At 46.1% G+C, this 23597-nt stretch overlaps 1 protein-coding gene across 8 annotated transcripts in view; it reads left to right on the top strand.

The window, feature by feature from the left end:
- Positions 1–23597, top strand: part of FRMD4A (FERM domain containing 4A) — a 646084-nt gene that overhangs the window by 465999 nt on the left and 156488 nt on the right. For all 8 annotated transcript variants that reach the window (XM_067703847.1, XM_067703859.1, XM_067703855.1 and 5 more), the window contains one exon: positions 11613–11707. In XM_067703847.1, the coding sequence (XP_067559948.1) occupies positions 11613–11707 (95 nt within the window). The remainder of the gene's footprint in view (positions 1–11612; positions 11708–23597) is intronic.

The raw sequence follows: 23597 nt of genomic DNA, 5'->3' as shown, positions 1-23597 counted from the left end.
TTGAAACTCCTAAGAGCTCCTAGCTACCGCTGGCTACACAACTGATTGGAATGGTTGAGCCTTGCCTTAGACTCCATGGCTTCCTATGGACCACACAGAGCTAATTTCAAAACTCCGACGTCCTGTGCTCTGGAATGATGCCCTTCTTCACTCTTCCCTGAACATCAGAAAAAGGGAGTACTTCAGTGTGCCATGTCGTGAAGACCTCAAGTTGGAATTGGTCTGGGTTCCATTTGTCCCACTGGAAGGGTGACCAATTGGCCAGTTTGATCCTGGGGAACTTCCTCCAGGATTCACCTCCCAGTGAATGTACGGGTGGTTTACATCCAAAATAGTAATTTACTACTCACTGTAGAACAAGATAGGGTCATAACCCAGAATGCAGGGCAGGCTTTGAGTTAAAGAAAAAAATAATAGAAGGGGTAAACACGACGACTGGGGACGATGAATCCCAAGAACCTTAGCATCCCCCATTTTCTTCCAGTGTCTCCGAATTGGGGCTGCAGACTTGTCAGCCTGACCTTGGTAAAGGCAAGTTGAGTACTGCACATCTTTTTGTGTTTTCGCCTCACTGAAACCGTTATCATTTCATGAATGCAGAGAGGCCGCCGAGGGGAGCCTGGATGAGCAGTTCTTGTGACATTGCCCCGAGCAGGCTGGAGTCTGGGGGTTACTATGTTAATCAGCAGGCGCTCCCTAATGAACACCTGCCCACCTGCCCAGAGTCCCAAGGGGAGCAGATCCTGAATAAAGCAGGCTCCCCAGCCAGCTGGCAGAAGCACTTTGCATTTCTGGAGGAGTAATAATTATGTGCGCCTGTCAAAGCCTTCCCATTGGGTATCATTCAAATGCATGGATGAGGAAGGCTCGGCTTCCCAGTCTGATTTCAACCCCAACTTTCCCCCATGCTGGGACCAGGGTGAATCTTAGCAAAATGTGGAAGAAACCATGTGGAAATAAGAGGATGAGAACAAGGGAATAAATTAGTATCACATAGAGAATAATATATAGGAATAGTATAAAGCGTGGGGACAAGCAACTTGGAAACAAGCAGGGTTAGTCCCTGATGCTGGGTTAAAGGGCAGAGTCTGTTGAAAGGAATACAGACACAACACATCTTTTCCTGTGTGTACAAGTAACTTTCCCAAAGTATATGTCACAGCTTCCTTCGTGGGTGCCTGGAGGTATGTGACCCCATTGAAACCCAGGGGCTCTTTTGCATCTGGGCATATGGCATCTGGACCCATCCTTCTCCACCGGGTACCGCAATCTCTGCCTAGCAGCTCTGTGCTTCCAACCAGCCTTGAGAGGGCGTGTGGGTTTCAGCTTTCCTGCTAGGCTGGTGTAACAATCAAACAATGACCCTTCAGTCTAGAACCATCTACCAATCAAAAAAACCTGTGTGTCGGGCACTGTGCTCGGGGGCTGGGCTATAGATATTGATCAAACCTGATCCCTGCCCTCCGGGAACATATTGTCTGGCAGAATTCTATTGCGCTTCGAAAAAACAGCTTCAGACCCCTCCTGTCTGTGCTGTTTGCGACTTGCTGGATCTGTACCCCGCATTTAAAACCAAAGCTGTAGAGTCAGTCCAGACTCAAGCCCCTCGTCTGCCCTGTGCGCTTGGGGGGTTGTGACCTTGAGCACAGTAACTGCTCTAAGCCCCAGTGTCCTCATCGGTACAACGTTGCAGGGCTGCTTTGCTTTGAAGATGAAATAAGATCGTGTAAGTGAAGCATGGAGCCCAGAACCTGGCAGGGGGAGGCCTGTAGGATGTGATGGTGCTGGGGCCAGGGGGGCAGCAGCAGCAGCAGGACGGGAAGCTGGGGAGGAGCCAGGAAACCTGGTCCTTAACATGGTGTGTGCAGTGAATGCTTTTTGCCTGCCAGGACCCACATGTGATTGATGCCCTTTGGTTTTCTTTCCTTCCTGTTTCAGATCGTTGCAGCCTTTTCTGAAACCGCCTACTTAAGTGGACCAGCAAAGGACTGGTCAGGCGCTTGGGTCCCATCCCCACACATGCTGGTCACTAAGGTGACCTCCCTTGTCCGTGGACAGGCTTCTCGACCCCTTGAACCTTAGTTTCCTGCCCTGTCAGTTAAGTGGGTTGGGTAACCAGTCTCTCCGGCCCTTTATATAATCCAGCGTCCCTGGGTGACTTACACCCACCTGACTGTTGAGTTAAATCTGCGGGTTACTAGCTGTGTGCCTTTGGCAAGTTACTGCTTTCTCTGTGCTTCGGCTCCTTCTGTATCCAATGGGGGTAGTCCTGGCATCTGCCTGCTGGGTAAGGATTGACTCAGTTCTGCGCTGGGACAGAGGCTGCACCCAGTAAATGGAAACCGTTGGTATTGGCTGTGTCTGGAGCCAGCTTTGCTGAGATGCTCTGCTGCTGGTCCCTCCTGAGCCGGAGGTAAAGCATTCGTCTTCTGTCCACTAAGGAGCTGGGGTTCGTACTGGATGGGGACCTCCCAGCTGGAGAGATGCTCCCTCTGGCAGGACCCGCTGAGCTGTACACGCCCCCCACCCCTGCCTATCCCAGGCGCCTGGGAGCCCAGAAGAGCAAATAACCCTACGTAAAGGAAGCAGTGCCCCCTTTGCCCCCAGCCACGGAGCCCAGGGGCTGCTCAGACGGGGTAGGAAGGAAGCCAGCCTCCCCAGCTAATCAACCGGCGCGTCAAGGGGGTGACGGGGAGGGGGAGCTCGGCCAGACCCGCGTCTGTGTGCGCGATGACCTCACGCTTTCTCGCGATCACCGGCGCCCCCTCCCCAGGACGAACGAACAGCCAATGAGCGCTCGGCTGCTTAATGCCGAGCCCCCAGGGGGAGGGGGAGGGGAGGGGGAAGCGGGGTGGGGGGAGGGAGGGCGGGAGCCAGGCTCCCAGCTGCTCTGGGAAACACAATAACAGGCAGGGCTTCAAAGAGGCCGCAGGCTCAGGCATCGTTGATTCCGAGCTGCCCGTCTTCACCCCCCTCTCTCCTTCTCTCTCGGTTTTCAGAAAGGTTGGAGAGAAAGGGCACACTGACCACGCTTTCTTCCCCACTCTCAGCACTGGACTCCCTGCCACCTCCACTGACGCGGCCACTCCTCCGGGGCCGGGAATCACCCTTTCCTGGGATGGGGCTGGCGGTGCCGTCGGAGCGGGAGGGTGTGGCCCAGCTGCGGAGCTGTCCCCGGCAGCCTGGCGGTCACTGTGGGCACTGCAGCCAGAAGCGAATCGTCCAGATCCGCCTTGGGGAGGAGGGAGCGGTGAGAGGGTCAGTCTTTCGGCCGTGATTCCTCCCAGAGCACAGATGGGAGCCGTGTGATGTTTTAATTTTTTTAATGCAATTAATTCAGAAGTGGCCATTCCATTGATTTTGAATCTGTGAGCTGCCCCCAAGGGAGTGGCGGATGACAGAAGAGGGCTTGAGGGGAGAAGTCGCTGAGTTGAAGCCCACGCTGCCAGTGACTGACCCAGCGTCAGTTCTGATACAAAGGCTGCTCCACCTGGACTTCTGTGTGTGGCTTCCTTGCCCAGAAAGTCAATGGCATTATAAAGTACTAGTAAAGGGCTTTCTGCTGCGATCCCATTTTATGTCTCAAACAACCAGCAAATTTGGGGTTTCCTGCTATTAGGACCTGCTAGGCACTGCGGGGCTTCTGCCTGAGGGCATGTATTCGTGTCCTGAGGCTGCCGTAACAAACCACTACAAACTTGGGGGCTTAAAATAACAAAAACATATTCTCTCACAGTTCTGGAAGGCAGAAGTCAAAATCATGCTGTCAGCAGAGCCAAGCTTCCTCTGGAAGCTGGAGAGGAAAATCCATTCTTTGCCTCTTCTGGTTTCTGGTGGCTGCCAGCCTGCCCTGACATGCAGCTTCATCGCTCCAATCTCTGCTTCTGTCTTCACACGGTCCTCTAGTGTGTGTCTGTCTCTGTCAAAACTCCCTCAGTCTCTCTCTTAGAAGGACCCATGTGATTGCACTTGAGATCCACCTGGATACTGCAGGAGACCCTTTTCCTCTCAAGGGTCTAGAGATTGGTTGCACAACAATGTGAATATACTTAACAATATTGAACTGTATACTGAAAAGTGCTTAAGATGGCCAATTTTATGTTATGTATGTTTTACCATACTTGTAAAAATGTTTTAATTAAAATAAATTTATCACAACACAAGAGCATGCATGCCAAGCGTGAACCAAGTCCCTGTGGTAAATGCTATAGGAGTTCAGAGGAGAAAGAGACTGTTTGGAGGTAGGATGATCAGGGACGGCTTCCTGGAAGAAGTGGACCTTGAGCAAGATAAAATTCAAATGGCGGGGGAGAGGATGTTGTGGGCAAAGTTTTGGAAATAGAAACGAGATTCGTGTTTTCTTCACTCTGATACAAAGAGATTGGAGAGAAAGGAGTACTTTTGGAGGGAATCGGGCAAAAGTGAGGTTGGATAGGAACTAGATTCAAAGAGTGGCCTTAGGGCTTCCCTGGTGGCGCAGTGGTTGAGAGTCTGCCTGCCGAGGCAGAGAACACGGGTTCGTGCCCCAGTCCGGGAGGATCCCGCATGCCGCGGAGCAGCTGCGCCTGTGAGCCATGGCCGCTGAGCCTGCGCGTCCGGAGCCTGTGCTCCGCAACAGGAGAGGCCACAACAGTGAGAGGCCCACATACCGCAAAAAAAAAAAAAAAAAAAGAGTGGCCTTAAATACCAGACTGACATATATAACTTGATACCATTTAGGAGATTATTATAATAATTCATAGGTGAGATAATGAGGGTCTGAAATAATAATGAACACATAGAACATTCGCTTTGTGCCAGACACTTGCTCTAAGCACCTTATGCAGGTCAATATTAATTCATTAAATCCTCATAGCCGCCCTGTGATGTAGCATGGTCATCATCCCCATTTTGCAGCTGAGGAAACTGAGGTACAGAGAGGTCAAGTGACTTGCCAGAGATTATATAAGAAAGATGGCTATGTTAACTGACAGATTTAAGAGATCCAGGGAGGATCCAGAATGGTTGCAAAGTTTTCTAGAATGAGTGACTAGACCCTTGAGAAGGTTGGGAAGGTTTTAGAGAAGGAAGAAACTACATTTAATAATAAGTTTAATGAATAAAGAATGAAATTTAAGGCAGGAGTTCGATTCATCCATCTAGTTCATCACTTTATAGAGGAGAACACTGGGGTGCTGAGGCTCTGAGAACTTACAGTTTGTCCAAGAGCATCTCTCTGGGATGGACCCATGTTAAATGGAAAGTAGAATATGTGAGTGATAATAAAAATATTCTGTGGGAAACTGGAGAGGAGCTTGGGTACCACCTGGTCAGCACGTGGCTCTCCCCAGACTGCCTGGACAGCTCACGAGTTCACCAGAAAGATCATCGGCGAAGGGATGTGCCCAGAGCGCTGTACAGCCGTACATTCGTGTGAAGTGTTCTTTTGATCATTACAATCCAATCAGGTCCCACCTCGGAAGGCAGCATAGATGGGGCCCGTTCCAGAACCCTGTACATGCTGGTATGTGCATGGCTTCCCACTGGAACAGTTCAGGACCCTTGGGAACTTAGATCTGTGTGGTAGAGTCAGACGTTTATAGATTCTAGTTGTCAGATATAAGGAGGAATAAAAGCTTAGAAGGGCACATTGGAAAAAGAATCTGAGATAGAAAAAGAAAAGCTATTGAGTGAACAAAGTTCATTACAGGCTGAGAGAAAGTCAGTCTTAAATGTCTTGACCTCGGAGGGCCGGGGTGGCACCAATGACCCAGCACAGGCTGTTTCTAACCCAAGACGCACAGGGCTTGCCTTGCCCACATTGGCACTGAGGCCCCGGCCCGGTTTGTCCTGTAGAACTTGACTGGGCTACAGGCTGCCTTTCTGGCCTCACTCCCGGCCCGATCCTGCAAAGCTCCACAAATGTTTACAACAAAGTAATTGGCAAATTGTAATCAGCAGATTCTGTAAACATGCCTTCAAAGTACATAACAGCATAAAGCTTTCTACCCAGCAGCCTTCACCAAATGAGTTTAAGAAATGTAGTTCATTAATCACCATCGCGTCAAGGTGGGATATTGTCTTAGTTTGCAAGATCAGGAAATCACAGGCTGATGCCTTAAATGGTTTTAAACCTACCATACAGGGAATTAAAGTTTTGGTGCCTGAACCAATCAGGATAGATTAGGTTATGCCGTGATGACAAACAACCACCCATGTCAAGGTTACCTAGCAACGAGGTTTATTTCTCACTCATGCTACACGTCCATCAGGTGGATGGGAGAGCTCGCTCTCATTAATGGAGCAGCCACTTGCTGGGGCACTGCCAGCCACCATGACAGCGGAAGAAAGAGTGTACCTTTTGATGGGACTTAATATTCAGGAGTTCTAACCTCAACATCTTCTGGCATCTGTTACCTCCCCCTTCAGTGCCTTTATTTCCCCATGTATATATTGTGGGTAATTAATGTAGGCTTTTCTTTATTGAGAGTGGTGCATAGGATCTATAATTACTGTTGTATGAAGTAATGGGACTAACCTTTTTTTTATTTTTTGACCAAAGATATGCATCCAAGTGGATCCTGTCCTTGAAGAGTTAGGTTGAGATGATAAAGTTTATTTGAGGATGCTGCTATCGCTCAGATCCTTTTAGCTGCGTTCAGTGTATGCGTCCCCAAGAACATTTGGTTTTTTACTGTAGAAATTCCAATGTAAAAAGGATTGCGGTGACAGACTAAATCATAGGGATGTGTCACCACGGAGAAGCCAAAAGTCAGTGTCAACAAGGCTCCTAAGGTGACATCCATTATTCTGGTGAATTTTTCAACATGTCAGGTCAGTCCCCTAGCTCTGCAGTGCAGAAACCCGATTGTTCATCCTCGGGGGAAGACTCCCATTAACCAAGTTCAAAGTACCTGATGTATAAATCAGTATTGATGTATAAAATGTCAGTGTTCTGGTTTCAAGTGAGCAATATAACCCTCACCCAGATAGGGCCCTCAGGGCTCATGATCCTTGACCTCTCACCCAGGAAGTAGAGTTAGTAGAGGTGGGGTGGCATGTGACCTGTGAGGCCAGTCTGACTTCATCTGGAAGCCTGGCTTTGCTGTGAGACAGCCTGCCTGATGTCTCCAAGTCTCAGCATCATCACTGGCAGAGGGATGAGTCTCTTATTTTGGAAGATAATGCAGTCACATAGGAGCTGCTCAGCAGCTTATGTAGGACGTGGCAATAATAACCTCAGTAAGTTCTTTGGAAGGTATGAGATTGGAGGAAGGGGAGTTAAATAGGTAATATGAGTGTTTCAGATGACTGGCTAAGGTCATGCCTCCTCATGCCTCCATGTCTGCCAGAGAGGAAGCCTTACCACTGGGACTCAAATATTTAAGGCCTATTGGCTAAGACTGCAGTTGTTTCCCCAGCTCATTTCCTTTTCCCAGACTCCCCTCCATCCGCCACCCCACACCCACTGGCCATTCACCCAGCCCCTTCTATGGAACAATTACTATATTTAGTCATGTGATAGATATACTATTATTCCGACCCTAACAGTAATTCTTTTCTCTTTCTGGGTAAATTTATGTATCGCTGGTCAGTTCCATTGGGATGTTGTCTTTCAAGTTTAACTCTCAAAGAGAAGGAAATCTTATTCTGTCATTTCCAAGTTTAGGCTGGAAACCTCACCATCTACCCTAAGAACCCACAAATAACGACTTTATAATCATACCTCATTTTATAAAACCAGCTTGATCCAATGTGCTCCTGACCTCCACCACCTCTGTCACCATTCATCAGACTTGACTTCACATGACTTGTGAAAAAATCAAGTCCGTTCTGAGTACAAGAAGACTTAGCACTAGTGAGGATGCTTTTATACATGTGATACAAGCTTCAAAGGCAAACCCCAAAGATTATCAAAATGTTTAAAGAAATAGCAGATTATGGAAATGCTGTGACTGCTGTGAAAGGAACGCAGACATTTGGACGGATGAGTTACAGGACATCACAGTGTAGAAATCAGCCACGTTACCTCACATTTGGTCACAAGCTCTACATCAAATGCTTCGTATCTGGGCAGCCGGGTACCTTATGGGGATGGAGGTGATGTCAGCAACACGACCACAGCAAACAGTCTGAGGCTTCAAGGGCCCCCTCACCTTGGACTGATACTTTGTCATTTATCAGTGATGCTCTGAGATATGCCACATTTATTCCCCTGCCTTCCCCTGTGTTATTTATGAAGGAGGGTCTTACATACAGTCTTGAATTCCCTAACGGTTACTTTTTCACTTTTTCACATTTTAGTGTGAACGGGAGTATAGAATATTAGATGACATTGATTTATCAAGATGGATTTTCCTGTTGATTTAATCATGTCTTCTAGGGGGAGGAAGCTCTGCCCTCGCTTCAAACCCACTCCCATCATTTCTGGCAGTTTTCATTGGTAAATTGATGGTGATTGAGGCCCGGAGGCTGCCATCCTGGGAGCTCAGGATGAGGCAGCAAAGAGGGAACCATCTGCTTTGGCTTTTTAAAATGAACACTAGCTCTTACTCTATGCCCTGATGAAAGTTGAAGGTCCTATTGACACGTACTATGTGCTCTGCATTTTTGTATCTCCTGTAGGATTGGCTAGTGCCCTACACACATTAGACAGTAAATGTTTGTTGAATTAAAAGGAAGTACACCCGTCTTAGTCTGCCTGGGCTGCCATTACAAAATACCACAGACTGGGGGGCTTAAACAAAAGACGCTGATCTGGGGGACTTCCCTGGCTGTCCAATGTTTAGGACTCCGTGCCTCCACTGCAGGGGGCATGGGTTCAGTCTCTGGTCAGGGAACTAAGATCCCACGTGCCGTGCAGTGCAACCAAAAAAAAAAAAAGAAGACACTGATTTTCTCACAGTTCTGGAGGCTGAAAGTTCGAGGTCTGGGTGCCAGCCTGGTCGGGCTCTATGAGGGCTCTCTTCCTGACTTGTAGTTGGCAGCCTTCTCACTGTGTCCTCACCTGGTGGAGAGAAAAAGCAAGCAAGCTCTCTGGGATCTCTTCTTATAAGGACACTAATCCCATCCTGAGGGCCTGCCCACATGACCTCGTGTAACCCTAATTACCTCTCAAAGGCCCCACCCTCCAAATACCATCACATTGGAGGTTAGGGCTTCAACACGTGAATTTGGGAGGAGGGGACACAGTATAGTCCATAGTGGCACCAAAAAAAAGTGAATTAAGAAACTAAAATGTGATGTAACTCTCTCTCTCTTTTTTTTTTTTTTGCCACCTTCACCCATTTCACCCACCCCTACCCCCTCCTCTGGCAACCACCAGTTTGTTCTCTGTGTCTATGAGGTATTTTTTAATTTTATTTTTTAGATTCCACATATAAGTAAGACCATACAGTGTTTGTCTTTCTCTGTCTGACTTATTTCACTTAGCAAAGTACCCGCAAGGTCTATCCATGTTGTTGTGAATGATAAGATTTCCTTCTTTTTTATGGCTGAATAGTATTCCATTGTGTATGTATACCACATCTTCTTTATCCGTTCATCCATTGATGGACACTTAGATTGCTCCCACGTCTAGACTTTTGTAAACAGTGCTGCAGTGAGTATGGGGGTGCACTTCTTTTCAAGTTAGTGTTTTTTTTGTTTGTTTTCGTTTTTTATTTTTGGCTGCATTGGGTCTTTGTTGCTCTGCGTGTGCTTTTCTCTAGTTGCGGCGAGCGGGGGCTACTCTTTGTTGCTATGCGCGGGCTTCTCATTGCGGTGGCTTCTCTTGTTGCGGAGCACGGGCTCTAGGTGCACGGGCTTCAGTAGTTGTGGCTCGTGGGTTCTACAGTGCAGGCTCAGTAGTTGTGGCTCGTGGGCTCTAGAGCACAGGCTCAGTAGTTGTGGCTCATGGGCTCTAGGCGCATGGGCTCAGTAGTTGTGGCACACAGGCTTAGTTGCTTTGCAGCATGTGGGATCTTCCCAGACCAGGGCTTGAACCCGTGTCCCCTGCATTGGCAGGCGGATTCTTGACCACCGCACCACCAGGGAAGCCCCCGAGTTAGTGTTTTTATTTCTTTCGTATAAATACCCAGAAATGGAATTGCTGGATCATATGGTAGTTCTAAAACAGTCATATAACTCTTGATTTATTGTCTTATCCCCCTTCTTAATAGAGAAAAGCAACAGAGTAACGAGCAGAACAGGAAATATACTCAGGAAGGGTATCCTAATGTGCATCAATGCACATACATGTACACACACACACATTTTCTCTTCTTGAATCTGTTTCTGCTCTGAGCTTGGAGTATGCGTGGAACAGAACAGTCACCGTTAAGGCAGTGCATCGCAAATACCTGAACCGGGAGGCAATTTAGAAATAACTGTTCCCTTTTGGCCCCGTGTCTCCATCATCAGCCTTTCCCTCCTCCCTGACCTCTGAGCCTGGTGGTCTGTGGTCATCTCAACAGTGATAGACCACAGTGATTGATGTATTGACAATACAAACAGCCACAGTGATTTCACATCTAAGGCTCTGGCACACTCCTTTGGATTGGCAGAAAATTTTAGGAAAGAGTTCATGATAAAAACATTCTTGGGTAAAACTGTTCTCCTTTGGAAAGGCAAAATTTCAGTTTATTCTTAAATACTATTCCCAAGGCCCTTTGGCCTTAATGTTAACATTTCTTGCAGGGAGGTACTTCTGTTCTTTGGATTTTAAATTATGGGAGCATAGGGCTTCCCTGGTGGCGCAGTGGTTGGGAGTCCGCCTGACGATGCAGGGGACGCGGGTTCATACCCCGGTCCGGGAGGATCCCACATGCCGCAGAGTGGCTGGGCCCGTGAGCCATGGCCGCTGAGCCTGCGCATCCAGAGCCTGTGCTCCGCAACGGGAGAGGCTGCAACAGTGAGAGGCCCGCGTACCGCAAAAAAAAATAAAAATAAATAAATAAATAAATAAATTATGGGAGCGTAGAGAGTGGTCGAGGGCAGTCTCTGGAGCCAGGACTCAAATCACAGCCCCAACACTTACACAGAGATGCTCAATTTTGGGGCACCTGTTTCCTCCCCATACAATGGAGTTAATAATAGAACCATCTCACAGGGTTGTGATGAGGGTTAAAGAAGCTGGTGTTTGTAAAGTGCTTGGAACAGGGCCTGGCACATAGCAAATACTATATAAGTGCATGTGAAATATATATATAATCATATTCTACAACATATTAATTATAGTATTAATATAGTGTTATATAACATGTGTTATACAATATATATCTGATATACATCATAACATATATTTACTACATATGTATGTGTACATATATATTTTTAATAAGACCTCTTCCTGTCAGTTCACTGAAGAACGTTCTCCTGTGTGGGGAAGGAAGCCACGGGGTTTGCCAGCTGTGGTGGTGAGCAAGTACCATTTGCTGATAGAACAAACTACCAGGAAACAAGGCCGAAGGTCTCAGTCCGTTGAGGACCCTGTCCTCACTGTCTACTCCTTTGGGTTTTATCAAAATCATTTGTATGGATGTTCTTGAGCTTTGGGACATTCCTTCCAAAAAATTCTGTAAACCTGAGAGTGCATGTTTTAGGAAAAGTAATCGCTCATCACTTACCCTTTTTCCATTTTGTTCTCCCTCCAGCCCAAGCTTTTGGCCAAGGAGCTGCTTGACCTCGTGGCATCTCACTTCAACCTGAAGGAGAAGGAATACTTTGGAATCGCCTTCACAGATGAGACGTAAGTGCCCCATGTGCTTGGAGAACCTGAAGGGAAAATACGGAACCTGAAGTCGTAGCGTCTCAGCTGTCCACGGTGAAGGCAGCTGCAGGCCACTTGGGTCTTGTGGTTCAGGGTCAGTACAAGTTCATCATCTGAATTTCAAAGGCCTTGTGATCATGCCTGGAACGGCCAAAGGATATAATTAGGGTGATGCTCATATTATGAAATTATGAGGTAAACCAGTTCTTATAATCAAGCCAATACGCGTTCAGACCCGAAATGTTTATTTTTTAAAAAGTGGATTTGTCTGGGTTTGTTTTCTATTAGAGTTAAATGAAAACTTCTGGAAATGAAACATTTCTCTCCAGTGTTGGAATAACAATAACAGGAAGTCAATGCAATGATAAGTTCAAAATGAAAAGTATCTGTGCAGTTTCACTGTCAACGCTGAAATAGAATATAAAATTCGAAAATTCAGATTGTTCATCTGTTGAGAAGTACATTTGCGTTCAGTGATCTTTCCGTTTGGCTCTATACAGCGGTGTTTTGCAACACAAGGAAGGAATATCTTTACTAAAATTTCAATTTCCTTCTTAATAAACTGTTTGCAGTTTATTAAAAGACTGCAGTGAACACCTGCACAGATTCCTGGATAAAAATAAGCTGTTTTGGGCTTCCCTGGTGGCGCAGTGGTTGAGAGTCCGCCTGCCGATGCACGAGACATGGTTTCATGCCCCGGTCCGGGAAGATCCCACATGCCGCGGAGCGGCTGGGCCCGTGAGCCATGGCCGCTGAGCCTGCACGTGCGGAGCCTGTGCTCCTCAACGGGAGAGGCCACAACAGTGAGAGACCCACGTACCACAAAAAAAAAAAAAAAAAAAAAAAACTGTTCTAAGCAAATGTTTCACAATTTTCTTTCCTCTGTGTGTACACATACACACGCATGCACACACACTCCTCCAAATCCTTCGAGTTACAGAGGTGACTTCCTACAGTACTAACAGATCAGGCTTCGGTTAGCGGCTGGACAAGACAGCTCAGGGAGGCTGTGCCCCATCAGTCAGATGGAACCATCAAGGCAGGATGGGCTCAGAGCAAGGACAGGGGCATCCACGTTGGTCGGTAGGAGAGATGATCAGGTGTACCTGCATGAAGACCCTCCGGGAGCTGCACGTGGACAGGGTGGCCGTAGCATTTATGATCTAGATCGGGACCCTGTGAGTAAAAGGGGGTGTAAATCAGTACTGTCGTGGGCAAACTGGACAGGTGGTCACCCTCTAAATTAGCAACCTTTCAGGTGATGGTGTGATCGGGGAGCAGCGTTGGGAGCAGTCACACCTGCCTCAAGAAAGCCAGGAGGGCGACTTCCTTGGCGGTCCAGCGGTTAAGACTCCGCGCTTGCACTGCAGGGGGCGCTGGTTCGATCCCTGGTCAGGGAACTAAGATCCCGCATGCCATGTAGTGCAGCCCCAAACAAATTAAATTAAAAAAAAAAAAGAAAGCTGGAAGGAACAGGTTACTCCCCAACCCTGGAGCCTCAGGGAACGGAGCCAGAAGGAAGGCAGGAGTGGTTGCTTCTGGTGTAGAAGGTTCTCTGTGCCTGTGGGTGGGATCAAGTAACCGGGTCTGTGAACCGGAGGGCTGGGATGGGAAGAAGCCGGCAGAGTAATTTTAAGACATGCTTTAAGACAAACATGCGTCGAGAGTAACTACTTCCGCAAAGGCAGATGTTTTCTACCCTTTCTCCTGAGAATCGCTGTAAACTCCCCCGATTGCCACTCAGATGTGTTTTCACTAATTAGAAAGAAACCACAGTTTCAATTCATCACATGGTTCACATTTCCCAAGCACGTTTCCTCTTCTGAAAGAGCCAGTGAACTCGAGAGGAGTCCCAACTAGACTTCGCTTTTGAATAAACAAGCGTCAGAGAATGAGCTTGTTGTCCTGGGCCAAGGAGCAAGGAGTACGCTTGCTGAAGGTCTTAGACCACAGCCCTGATGGTACCAGCCAGAAGGAAGTGAACGTCAGGGAGAAAGTGGCTCTTCTCCCGGGAGAGACGCAAGCAGGAAAACCACACAGCCCCATCCGCCTGTCCCATGGAATGGAGCCTGACCGCTCCGGGTCTTTCTTGGCGCTTCTGGTTCCCTGGGCCGGCAGGGAAGGCTTGTGTGTGTCCGGGGTGGAGGGCAGAGAGAGAGAGTCCAGGCTGGAGGAAAGGGTCCCTTCCCCCTGGCCTGGTGGAACTGGCAGCTGGAGGACCCTCTGGGGGGCAGTGATGAAGAGATTATGAACCATCTTCTGGCACCGTCCAGGGGAAGAGTGGCCACCGCCAACCTCTTCACCCCGAGCCTGGGCGGGAGCGTTCCTCTGGGGACTGTAGGAGCGGCAGGCGGCCAGCCGAGATCAGTGGACAGGGCTTTGCAGCTGGCAGACGGTTCCTGGAAAAGAGGTGGCAGATGGGCCTGACTCACCGGGAAATGGTGAGTGTCAGGGACCCCGAGGAAATCAGGAACCGGGCCTCCAAGGGACTAGGATAAGGAGACAGAACAAAGAGGAGAGGGCGGTGGCGGTGACTCAGGACGTGGTCAGTCATGGGCTGACAACACCTGGGGCCAGAGGCGTTGGCTATTGGCCTCTTTGGTCATCTGACCTTTTCTCCTTTTCCTGCTGGGAAAGGAATGAATGAAAGCTGTCACCACAGAACGGTGCCTGTGCAGGGGGCAGGCTTGGTCTAGGGTGGTGATCACAGGGCATTAACCGCTAGGCTTGCCCTGTGGCCCCGTCCCCCAGCCCTCACACTGGGCACCACTAGTCACCAACACAAGATCATTTAATAACTGTGTTTTCAAATTGTGCATGTGTATTGTGTTGTGTGTGTGTGCACGCGCACGTGTGATTTCTGCAGGTGCTACGCTGCGTATTTTATAATAAAATGAGTGGAACTTTCATCCTTTATTGCGACCCATGGTGTAGTCCATGCATTTGCCTTTTTTCCCAGTGCAAATCAAAACAAGACTAACTTAGAAAGTGCTATAAACTATAAAATACTGCACCAGTGTTAGGTATTCCCAGCAGTGTTATCATTCTTAATAGTAGAATATATGGCACGTAGGCCATATGTGTCATAGGTCAGTGAGTCTTTCAATATGAACTGCTGTTGATGACATTTTGTAGGATCTGGACGGGCCTGGAGAAAAGAAATATAGAGCAGAATGTAGACAAAATTGGAAGATTCTCTAAGTATGGGTGTCCTCACCCCTAAGTTGTGTTCATTAATAGTGTGTCCAAGGCCACAATGCAAGACTCAGTGCTCAGAGATGTTTCCTATTGTTAGTTAATCAACAATTGTGTGGGATTAATACTAGCTCCGCCTTCTCTTTCTTAATTCAATTTTTAAAACTTTTTATTTTGAAATAATTAGATTTGCAGAACAAAGAGAGTTCTCCTATACCCCTCACCCAGCTTCCCCAATGTTAATATCCTACACACCATGTGATAATTATCAAAACGAAGAAATTAACATTGGTACTATATTAATACCTGAACTACAGACTTGATTCAAATTTCATCAGTTTCCCATGAATGTCTTTTTCTATTCCTGGATTCAAGTGCGTTTAGCCCCTTTTATTTTTAATAATTCTGCACAAATAAAGAGAGATATACAGGCAGACCTCATTTTATTACGCTTTCCTTTATTGTACTTCACAGATACCGTGTATTTTACAAATTGAAGGTCTGTGGCAACCCTGCATCGAGCAAGTCTGTCGGTGCCATTTTTCTAACATCATTTGCTCATTTCGTGTCTCTGTGTCACGTTTTGGTAATTCTCACAATACTTCGAACTTTTTCATTATTACTGTATTTGTTATGGTTTTCTGTGATCAGTGATCTTTGGTGTCACTTTTGCAAAAAGATTACAACTTGCGGAAGGCTCAGATGATAGTTAGCACTTTTTAGCCGTAAAGTATATTTAATTAAGGTAGGTACCTTTGTTTTTTTAGACATAATGCTATTGCACACTTAATAGACTACAGTATAGTGTAAACATAACTTTTATGTGCACTAGGAGACCAAAAACTTAGTGTGAGTCACTTTATTGCAACATTCACTTTATTTCGGTGGTCTGGAAGCAAACCCCCAATATCTCTGAGGTGTGTCTGTAGATGATTATCTGTGAATATCTGAATTGTGGCGATACATGCAAACAATGATGTTTTGGTGGTCTTTAAAACATTCTAAGGCCAAGTAAAGAGCCTAGTAAAAATTTGTTCTTAAAATAATTATTAACGTTTTGCTACAGACATGACCCTCAACCTTGACTCTGCATTGAAGTCGCCTAGGACACCTTATAAAATGCCGGTGTCTGGGCCCTGCCCTCAGAAATTCTGATTTAATTGGTCTGAGTGTGGCCTGAGCATCAAGATTTTTGAAAGCTCCCCAAATGATTCTCAAATGCAGCCAAGTTTGAAAACCCCTGTTCTAGAGAAAGGGTAATGTTGGTGTAAATTACCTCTGCTCCCTCCCTCCAGATGCAGGAAGAGAAGCTGAGTTCACTGGAACTTTAAATGTTTGGGACCCATCAGGACACACACCAGGAACCTGCAAAGTTATAAACCCTCCCCCACTCCAGACTCTGGAAACCTGTTTGCAGACCAACTCAGAAGTTCAGATTTAGTGTTTCCTTGAGTGCAAATAGAGTAATCAAGATTTTCATTTATCAAACACTGGTGTCCATCATTTAAGGAAAGTTATTTTTTCATGTTATTTTCGAAACATTTCCACTGCTGTTTCAACCACCAAGTTGATTTTTTTTTTCAGAACTCATGGTTCTGATTGTACAATTTAAATCCATACAGCCCTATTCTTGGTTATATGATCTAGTCTCAGTCATAATTTTTATTTCCTCTGTTTTGGTGTCTTTACAAAAAACTATATTGAGGTGTAATTGACATACTAAGCTACACATATTTAAAGTGTGCAATTCAAGGAGTTGAGATCTAGACAAACACCTGTAACACCCAAGTTTTTAATTTTTAAAATTAAAAAAAAAATTTTGACAGAGACTCCCATCATCAAAAGCAATAACTAAACAACTTTTAGACTCTTCAGCAGAAGTTGTCAAACACACCCCAAGCTGAGGTCATGATTATGTAAAATATTTAAATTTGAATCTCTTCTTGTAAATGTTAAGGATTGTTTGTCAAATGCTGTAAATGAGTATCCATGTAAAAATACTTTAAGAAGTACTTAGGAAGTTGAGGGAAAAGGTTAAGAAACTCAGTTAGCCATTATTGCACATTTTCAAAGCCACATACAGCTAGAATGTATTTTCACATACCAATTAAGAAAATGAGCAGTTCTTAACCTCTTACTTAATCACAGACCCCTGTGAAATTTCAGTTACATTCCCTCACCTCCACAAATGTTTACACACAAAATAATTAGTGCTTAAGTTTTAGGGGGTTCACAGATACTCTGAAGACAGAATCTAAGTTTAAGAACCAGTTAAGGCTTTTTTTTTAACAACATGCTGTGTCTCAATTAACTGGATAGGTACTGTTTAAGGGGTGATTTATCTGGATAATTGAGGTCCAAAATGCCCCCAACACACTGGAAATACATCCGTAGACCCAATGACAGGACAATGGGGAGAGTCCTCTGTCCCCCAGTGTCCTTGGGCCCTGCATCCCAGGACTGGCATTGACTGAGACATCTGAAAAGGGTCTAGTTGATGAGCATTTCCCAGTCACAAGCTGATGTACAATTTAAAAAAAAGTAGAAAAGCAATTTTCCAATTGCAGAAGAAACCTCCACAAGATGCAGCCCTGGGAATGTCATTTATTTAGAAATAGGTTTGGGATTTCCGTTCATTTAATGCCCTGTACCACGAGACTAAGGAGAAAATCAATGGCTACAACCTCGGTGCCCGGGTTGTAATAGCTGCTTCTGGGAACGCAGCATTCAGCGTTCGTTACCCCCTCGGAGGCAGCCTGCGTAGACCCTCGGATGCTGCGGAAAACAACAGAAACTTCTGTTCAGTAACTGGAAAGGGGCTTTAGCAGAACTCTTCCTGTGTGCAGCTAAGAGAAATAAAAGAGAATGAGGCAACCAGAGGGGGCCTTAGAGATCCTGGCTTTCTCCTGACCTTTTCCTTTCCAAAGCGAGTGGCACGGGGGCACTCGGATCCTGGACGAGGTGAATTCTCATCGAACATGGAGACTGTTTAGTTAAGGCAGGAGCGGTGTCTATACGCGGAGGGCAGTCATGGCACCAACAGCAATATTGATCTGTGGGGCTTATCTGAGGCCAGTGTATTCACTTCTTAGCAAATGTTTATTTAGCATCCACTGTTAAGCCTGGAGATACAGAAGTAGCTGGCCTTTGACCTCTTGGAGAGCTTGTATTTTTAGTTTAGGAGGTAAATATCAAGATAGAGTGTAGAAGGTACTAGAAAAGAAAATTGGGGCTAGCAAACAATTCCTCCATATAATAAAAAATTAAAGACATAAATTCAGATGGACAAAAGAGCCCATGATTTAGTCATCCGGGCTCCCCAGTACATTCCTTACCTTTATCTGTGTGCGTGCATCACTCTTGCAGACTCTCTCTCTCTCCCTCATACACTCAACATATCAATACTTGAAAGCCATTATTTGAGGGATTCTAGCTAAATCAGTATCCCTGAGCTGTCCTTGCTGAGCACACGTACTTCTGATTCACAGACACCGAAGAGCAAAATCTTCTTCCTTTTGAAGAACTCCCCACCCCTCTCTCCATCCAGTGACATCTGTAAGAATTTCATCCTCTCGTTTAAACTTTCTTTGGAAGCTCATTCCATACGAATCAGCTGTCTACAATAAAAACCTCTCAAGGCACAGAGTCTCGTTCTCCCCTGGGGCCCAAAAAGTGATGGGTTCAGATAGACTTATCACACACCTCCACCCTCCAGTGACTTTCTGCAAAGAAAGCTGTCCTTAAGGCCATCTCTACTGAAGGTGCCAATGCTTGGACCAAAAATCTATTTGTATTATATGTTAGAAGCTAAAAGCCATCTGTTAAATAAATGCATCCAGTTTCTGTTGCCTGGAAGCAACCTGCGTATTTATTACTGACCTAACGGTTTGACCTATTGCCACCATAAACCAAATGGGGGGTGTTATCTGCTCAGCTTTAAAGACAGTTAGCAGTCAAGCAATAACAAAAATACCCTGAGGGTCTGCTGGGACTTTTTTTTTTTTTTTTTTTTTGCTTTGTTATCGGCAAATGCAGTGATGTGCATTCTCAAATGAAAAATCAATGAGATAATGAAATCCAAGCTATCGAGGATCTCTTAGTTAAACTGTATAGAGAAAATGCTTCTTTTACTCTTTGCTTCCCATCCCATCCTAGCTTAAAGGAAAAAAAGAAAAGAAAAGAGGTTTGAGGAAGAGACCTGATGTCAGGCACGTGAGGTGTTACATATGAAAGAAAAAAATCCCAGACAGCGAGGAATCCTTGATACCGTTGGGTGTAGGAAATGTGACTTTGAACCCAACGCAATCCGCAGAAAATATTTTAACAAGTGGAAAGTGGTGGCCTCAGAACTGGGGTTTTTAATCCATCTCTTAGCTTTTGCCTCAATATTGGGCAGTTATCCTAAGGGACCTGGGGTGGGTCACTGGTCCTTCAGTCTTTCCCTTTGTAGCACCTTCAGTGGAGAGATGTTTGTACAGGCACATAAAGTGGAAGGAGTGACTTCCTTCCACCTGAGGGTCCCGGGAAGAAGCCCACCTCCCCGCAGATATTGGAACCCTGCCTGTGCGCGTGTGTGTGTGTGTGTGTGTGTGTGTGTGTGTGTGTGATGCCATCCCACACAGAACTGGGGTTGAGGAATCCAAGTAGGGTACATGGGGGAAGGAAATTCATTTTTCTTCCAAAGCCAACTATTCGGTTTAGGGGAAGTTCTGGCCTCCTTGTTCTTTCTGGTTTTTGACCATTTTCTTACTTTCTAGTCGTTTCATGGCCTGATCAGTGCTAAACTAATATATGGCTGGGAACCAAGGAGTTCATCCCTAGAGTGCTGTTCTTTTAAAAAGTTTAGCGTAGGGAATGAAATTACCTAGGGAGGGGGGATCCACGTGCCTATTTGTCCTCTGACAACGTGGATGAAGAAGATGGGCAGTGAGCAAACCCAGTAGAGTGGTATCCAAGTGATGTGCATGTCTGTGTCTCTTCAAGCAAAAGGTCCCCATTTTCAGGCTCTCCACCAAGTGAATTATGGCCCCCAGAAGCCAAGTCAAACCCCCAGTGGTCTGAGTGGCCAGAAATGCTGTGCCCTTGGGGTGGGGTGAGGATTTCTCAAGCCTGGCCCATTGACTGATCTTGAGAGCACAGGTAAAGCATTCCATCTCTCGGTTCCTCCTTATTCCTTGAGTTTGGGACCAGCGGAAAACCACTGTGCACCATTCTAGTCTGTCTCTCTTGAGAGGATCCTTAAGAGGTTATCTCACCAGACTCTTTATCAAGAATTATTGCAAGGCAAAAGATGAAAATTTAAATCTGCATGGTCATTGAATGGATTTCTCTTCCGAGTTTTTGCATATTCTGTATTTATTTGGCATCATTCATTACACGGCCAAACTAACAGCCAAAGTTGTTTCCATCCCCCCCCCCCCCCCCCCCGTGACCCTGAGGCCACACTCTGAATCACTTCTTTTTGTAACTCTCACATTCAGGCCACACTCTGAATCACTTCTTTTTGTAACTCTCACATCCCAAGCCCACATTCTCCCTGTCCTTAATCACTTCTTTTTGTAACTCTCACATCCCAAGCCCACATTCTCCCTGTCCTTAATCACCCCTGGCCAGTTACCAGAGAACCAGGGACAGCTCTTATGCCTCAGGGTCCACCAGGATTGTTCAAACTAGCCAATCCTAAACTGTTCCCCCTGCCTTTTCCACAAAAACCCTAAAAAAGCCTCTGGCCTATGTCTTCCCCATATTCCTTTCTGCCTTATGACCAACACTGTGCTTCTCCTCATGGCCCTGCATGCTGTAGGTGCCTCTCATTTCCAGGAAGCTGTGAGGAACATTAAACTTTCCCTTCAGTGGCATTGACCTCTCTGTGTTGCCACTCAGTCCCTTTTATAAATTAAGATCAGGGCACAAATCATCTGCTTTTGGAGGTAGTCATCCGATCAATGAGCAAGTACTTTTGAGTCCATAGTATTTGCCAAGTGCTGGGCTAAGATCTGGGGATGATTTTTTTTTTTTTTAATGTTGAAAACTTACAACTTAGTTGGAGAGACAGGTCATGTTTTTTAAATAACTAATTGCACAAGGCAGTGCTAAATGCCTTGCAGATGACACAAACCAGAAGCTCTGGAGTTGTTTGAAAGAAACCCCAGACGTAGGCAGTCAAGGAAGACTTCACTAAAAGTAAGGCTTGAATTCAGCCTGGAACAATGGCTATCATTCAGATAAAGAGGCTGGAGACACTGTTCCAATGAGGAGAAACCGCATGATCAAAGTCCTGGGGTGAGTGTGCATGTGGCGTGTTTGCAAGAGGCTGAGCACAGAGAGAGAATCCTAGGAGATCTGGGACATTTTCAGAGGCTGGAAAGGAGGGGCTGTGGCTTATTACTCCCCGATAATGAGGTCTGTTTCTCTTACCTTCCAATCAATCAAAAATGCACATGCTGTTACCTTATAGGGTAGATCTCTCTGTGTTTTCCAGATATAAAAAGTCTGTTGGGGAAAAGTGTGTACACAGAATGAGTCCCGTAGACTTGGGGAAGTGCCGCAGCAGAGGTGTGCCTGGGATGGGTGCCGTGTGAGTCCAGAGGAGGACCCACAGCCCAGGCTGGTGTGTGGTGTGAGGTAGGGGTGTCGGGGAAGGTTTTCTGGAGGAGACATAGGAGAGCTGGGTCTTGAAGGATGGGCCAGACTCCGCTGTGCCGTGAAGGAGAGGAAAGGCATTCTAGACAGAGGGTACGGCATGAGCTAAGGTGCAGAGGTTTGAAACAACATGAGCCCCGAGGGGCACTGTCAGCATTCAGGACGAGAATTTATCCCGCCTTTCTGGAAGATGTTGGCCCAGTCGTTTTGCTTAGAAGACTTCTTTTTTCATTCTTTTTTTACCCTTACTGTACTCAGAGAAGAGTCGCCAAGCATGAAACATAAAGTTAATAGGAAACCATTCTTGTCTAGGTGAAAATTCTTGGAGGAGAAAGAGGCCAGGTTCCTCAGGCAGACACTCTTCCAAAGCAGCTCTCCTCCTCAACCCTGGAGCCACAGGTGTGGGCTTCATTGGAGAAGGGATTTGCTTTTTTGTGCAAAAGGTGCAGTTTGAATGGCATCTCAGAATGGAGATGGAAGCCTCTAGAATGTTCTCTAGCTTTCATTTTTTGGAGGCTTCGAGGAGCAAACGTTTTAATACAGTGGTGCCACAGCTTTTGTTTAGAAAGTGCCAGCCTTTCACACAGGTTTATACGTTATAAACATCAGTGTCGCTCAGCATCAGGCCCTGAGGAAGTGTTGTGCAGTTGTGTCTGTTCAGCATGAGCTCATTACTAAGGCAAGGCGGTTACAGGACTCTGAGGCCTCCAGGATGATGGACCGAGATTGGGGAAGGAGAGGAGAGGAGAAGGACAAGGGTAGATTCCTCTGCTCGTACTTGTTCTGTGATCCTGCCTCGCCCTTCAAAGACCAACCTCCTCAACTTGACTCCAAGGCCTTGGTCACCACTCTCCAGCCTCATCCCTTTCTACTCTCATGACACCAAGGTTTCTTCCCACCCCAGGGCGTTTGCACATGCTGGCCTCTCTACTTGGCAAGTGGTTTCCCCTTCCTCTTTGCTTTCCTCTTGTCATTCTTCAAATCTCAATCAAACACCAAGCAGTACTTCTCAGGTCTCAGGACTAGATCAGGTTCTTACAGGTTCTCATAACTCATCGTCCTAATACTATTAGTAATTACATAATTGTGGAAATAGTTGCTGAGTGTCTGTCTCCTAACAAGAATATAAGCATCAGGGGAATAGGGACTGTGTTGATTTCACTTATTGCTACATCTCCAGGCCCTTATTTGAAGAAGGTGGTCAATTAATGTTTATGGAAGGAGGCAGGGAGAGAGGGAGGGAAGGGAGAAATAAATGCAGAAGTGACCCCATTTATATGTCATCAGATATTTCCGTGGTTCACTTTTGAACAGCTTTAATGAGGTAAAGTTGACATGCAATAAACTACACAAAGTGTACAATTTCATAAGTATTGACATACGTCTACACCCATGAAACCGTCACCGCCATCAAGATAATGAACATCTCCATCACAACTAAAAGTTTCCTCGTCCTCCCTGTGTTTCCCCCCATCACCCACCCCCAGGCAGCCACCCGTCTGCTTTCTGTCACTGCAGATGAGTTTGTACTTTCTAAAGTTTTCTATAAATGGAATCATACAGTCTGTACTCTCTATTGTCGGGCTTCTTTCACTCAGCATAATTATTTTGAGATTCATCTTTGTTGCTGTGTGTATTAATAGCTGATTGTTTTTATGACTGGGTAGTATTCCATTCTATAACTATATCATAATTGGTCCATTCCCCCGTCGGTGAAAATTGGGGTTGTTTCACGTTTGGAGCTATTACAAATAAAGTGAACATCTGTGTGTAAAAGTCTTTGCGTGGACACCTTTCGTTTCTCTTGGGTAAATACCTAGGAGTGGAGTGGCTGGGTGGTATGGTCGGTGTACATTTCATTTTTAAAGAAACTGTCTCTGATTCACTTTGCACCCCATCTGCTTCCAGCAAGATGTTGTGAAGATTGCTAACATGTTTCTGTAGTGTGTTTGGAGGCCTTCAGGAGAAAAGGCAGTCAGGAGTGTGGTGGTTAGGGAATTCAGGAGAAGAAAGAGAGTATGATTGCCTTTTC

This window comes from Pseudorca crassidens, chromosome 1 (assembly GCF_039906515.1).
Source record: "Pseudorca crassidens isolate mPseCra1 chromosome 1, mPseCra1.hap1, whole genome shotgun sequence".
NCBI lineage: Eukaryota > Metazoa > Chordata > Mammalia > Artiodactyla > Delphinidae > Pseudorca > Pseudorca crassidens.
This window is presented reverse-complemented; position numbering and strand designations above follow the sequence as displayed.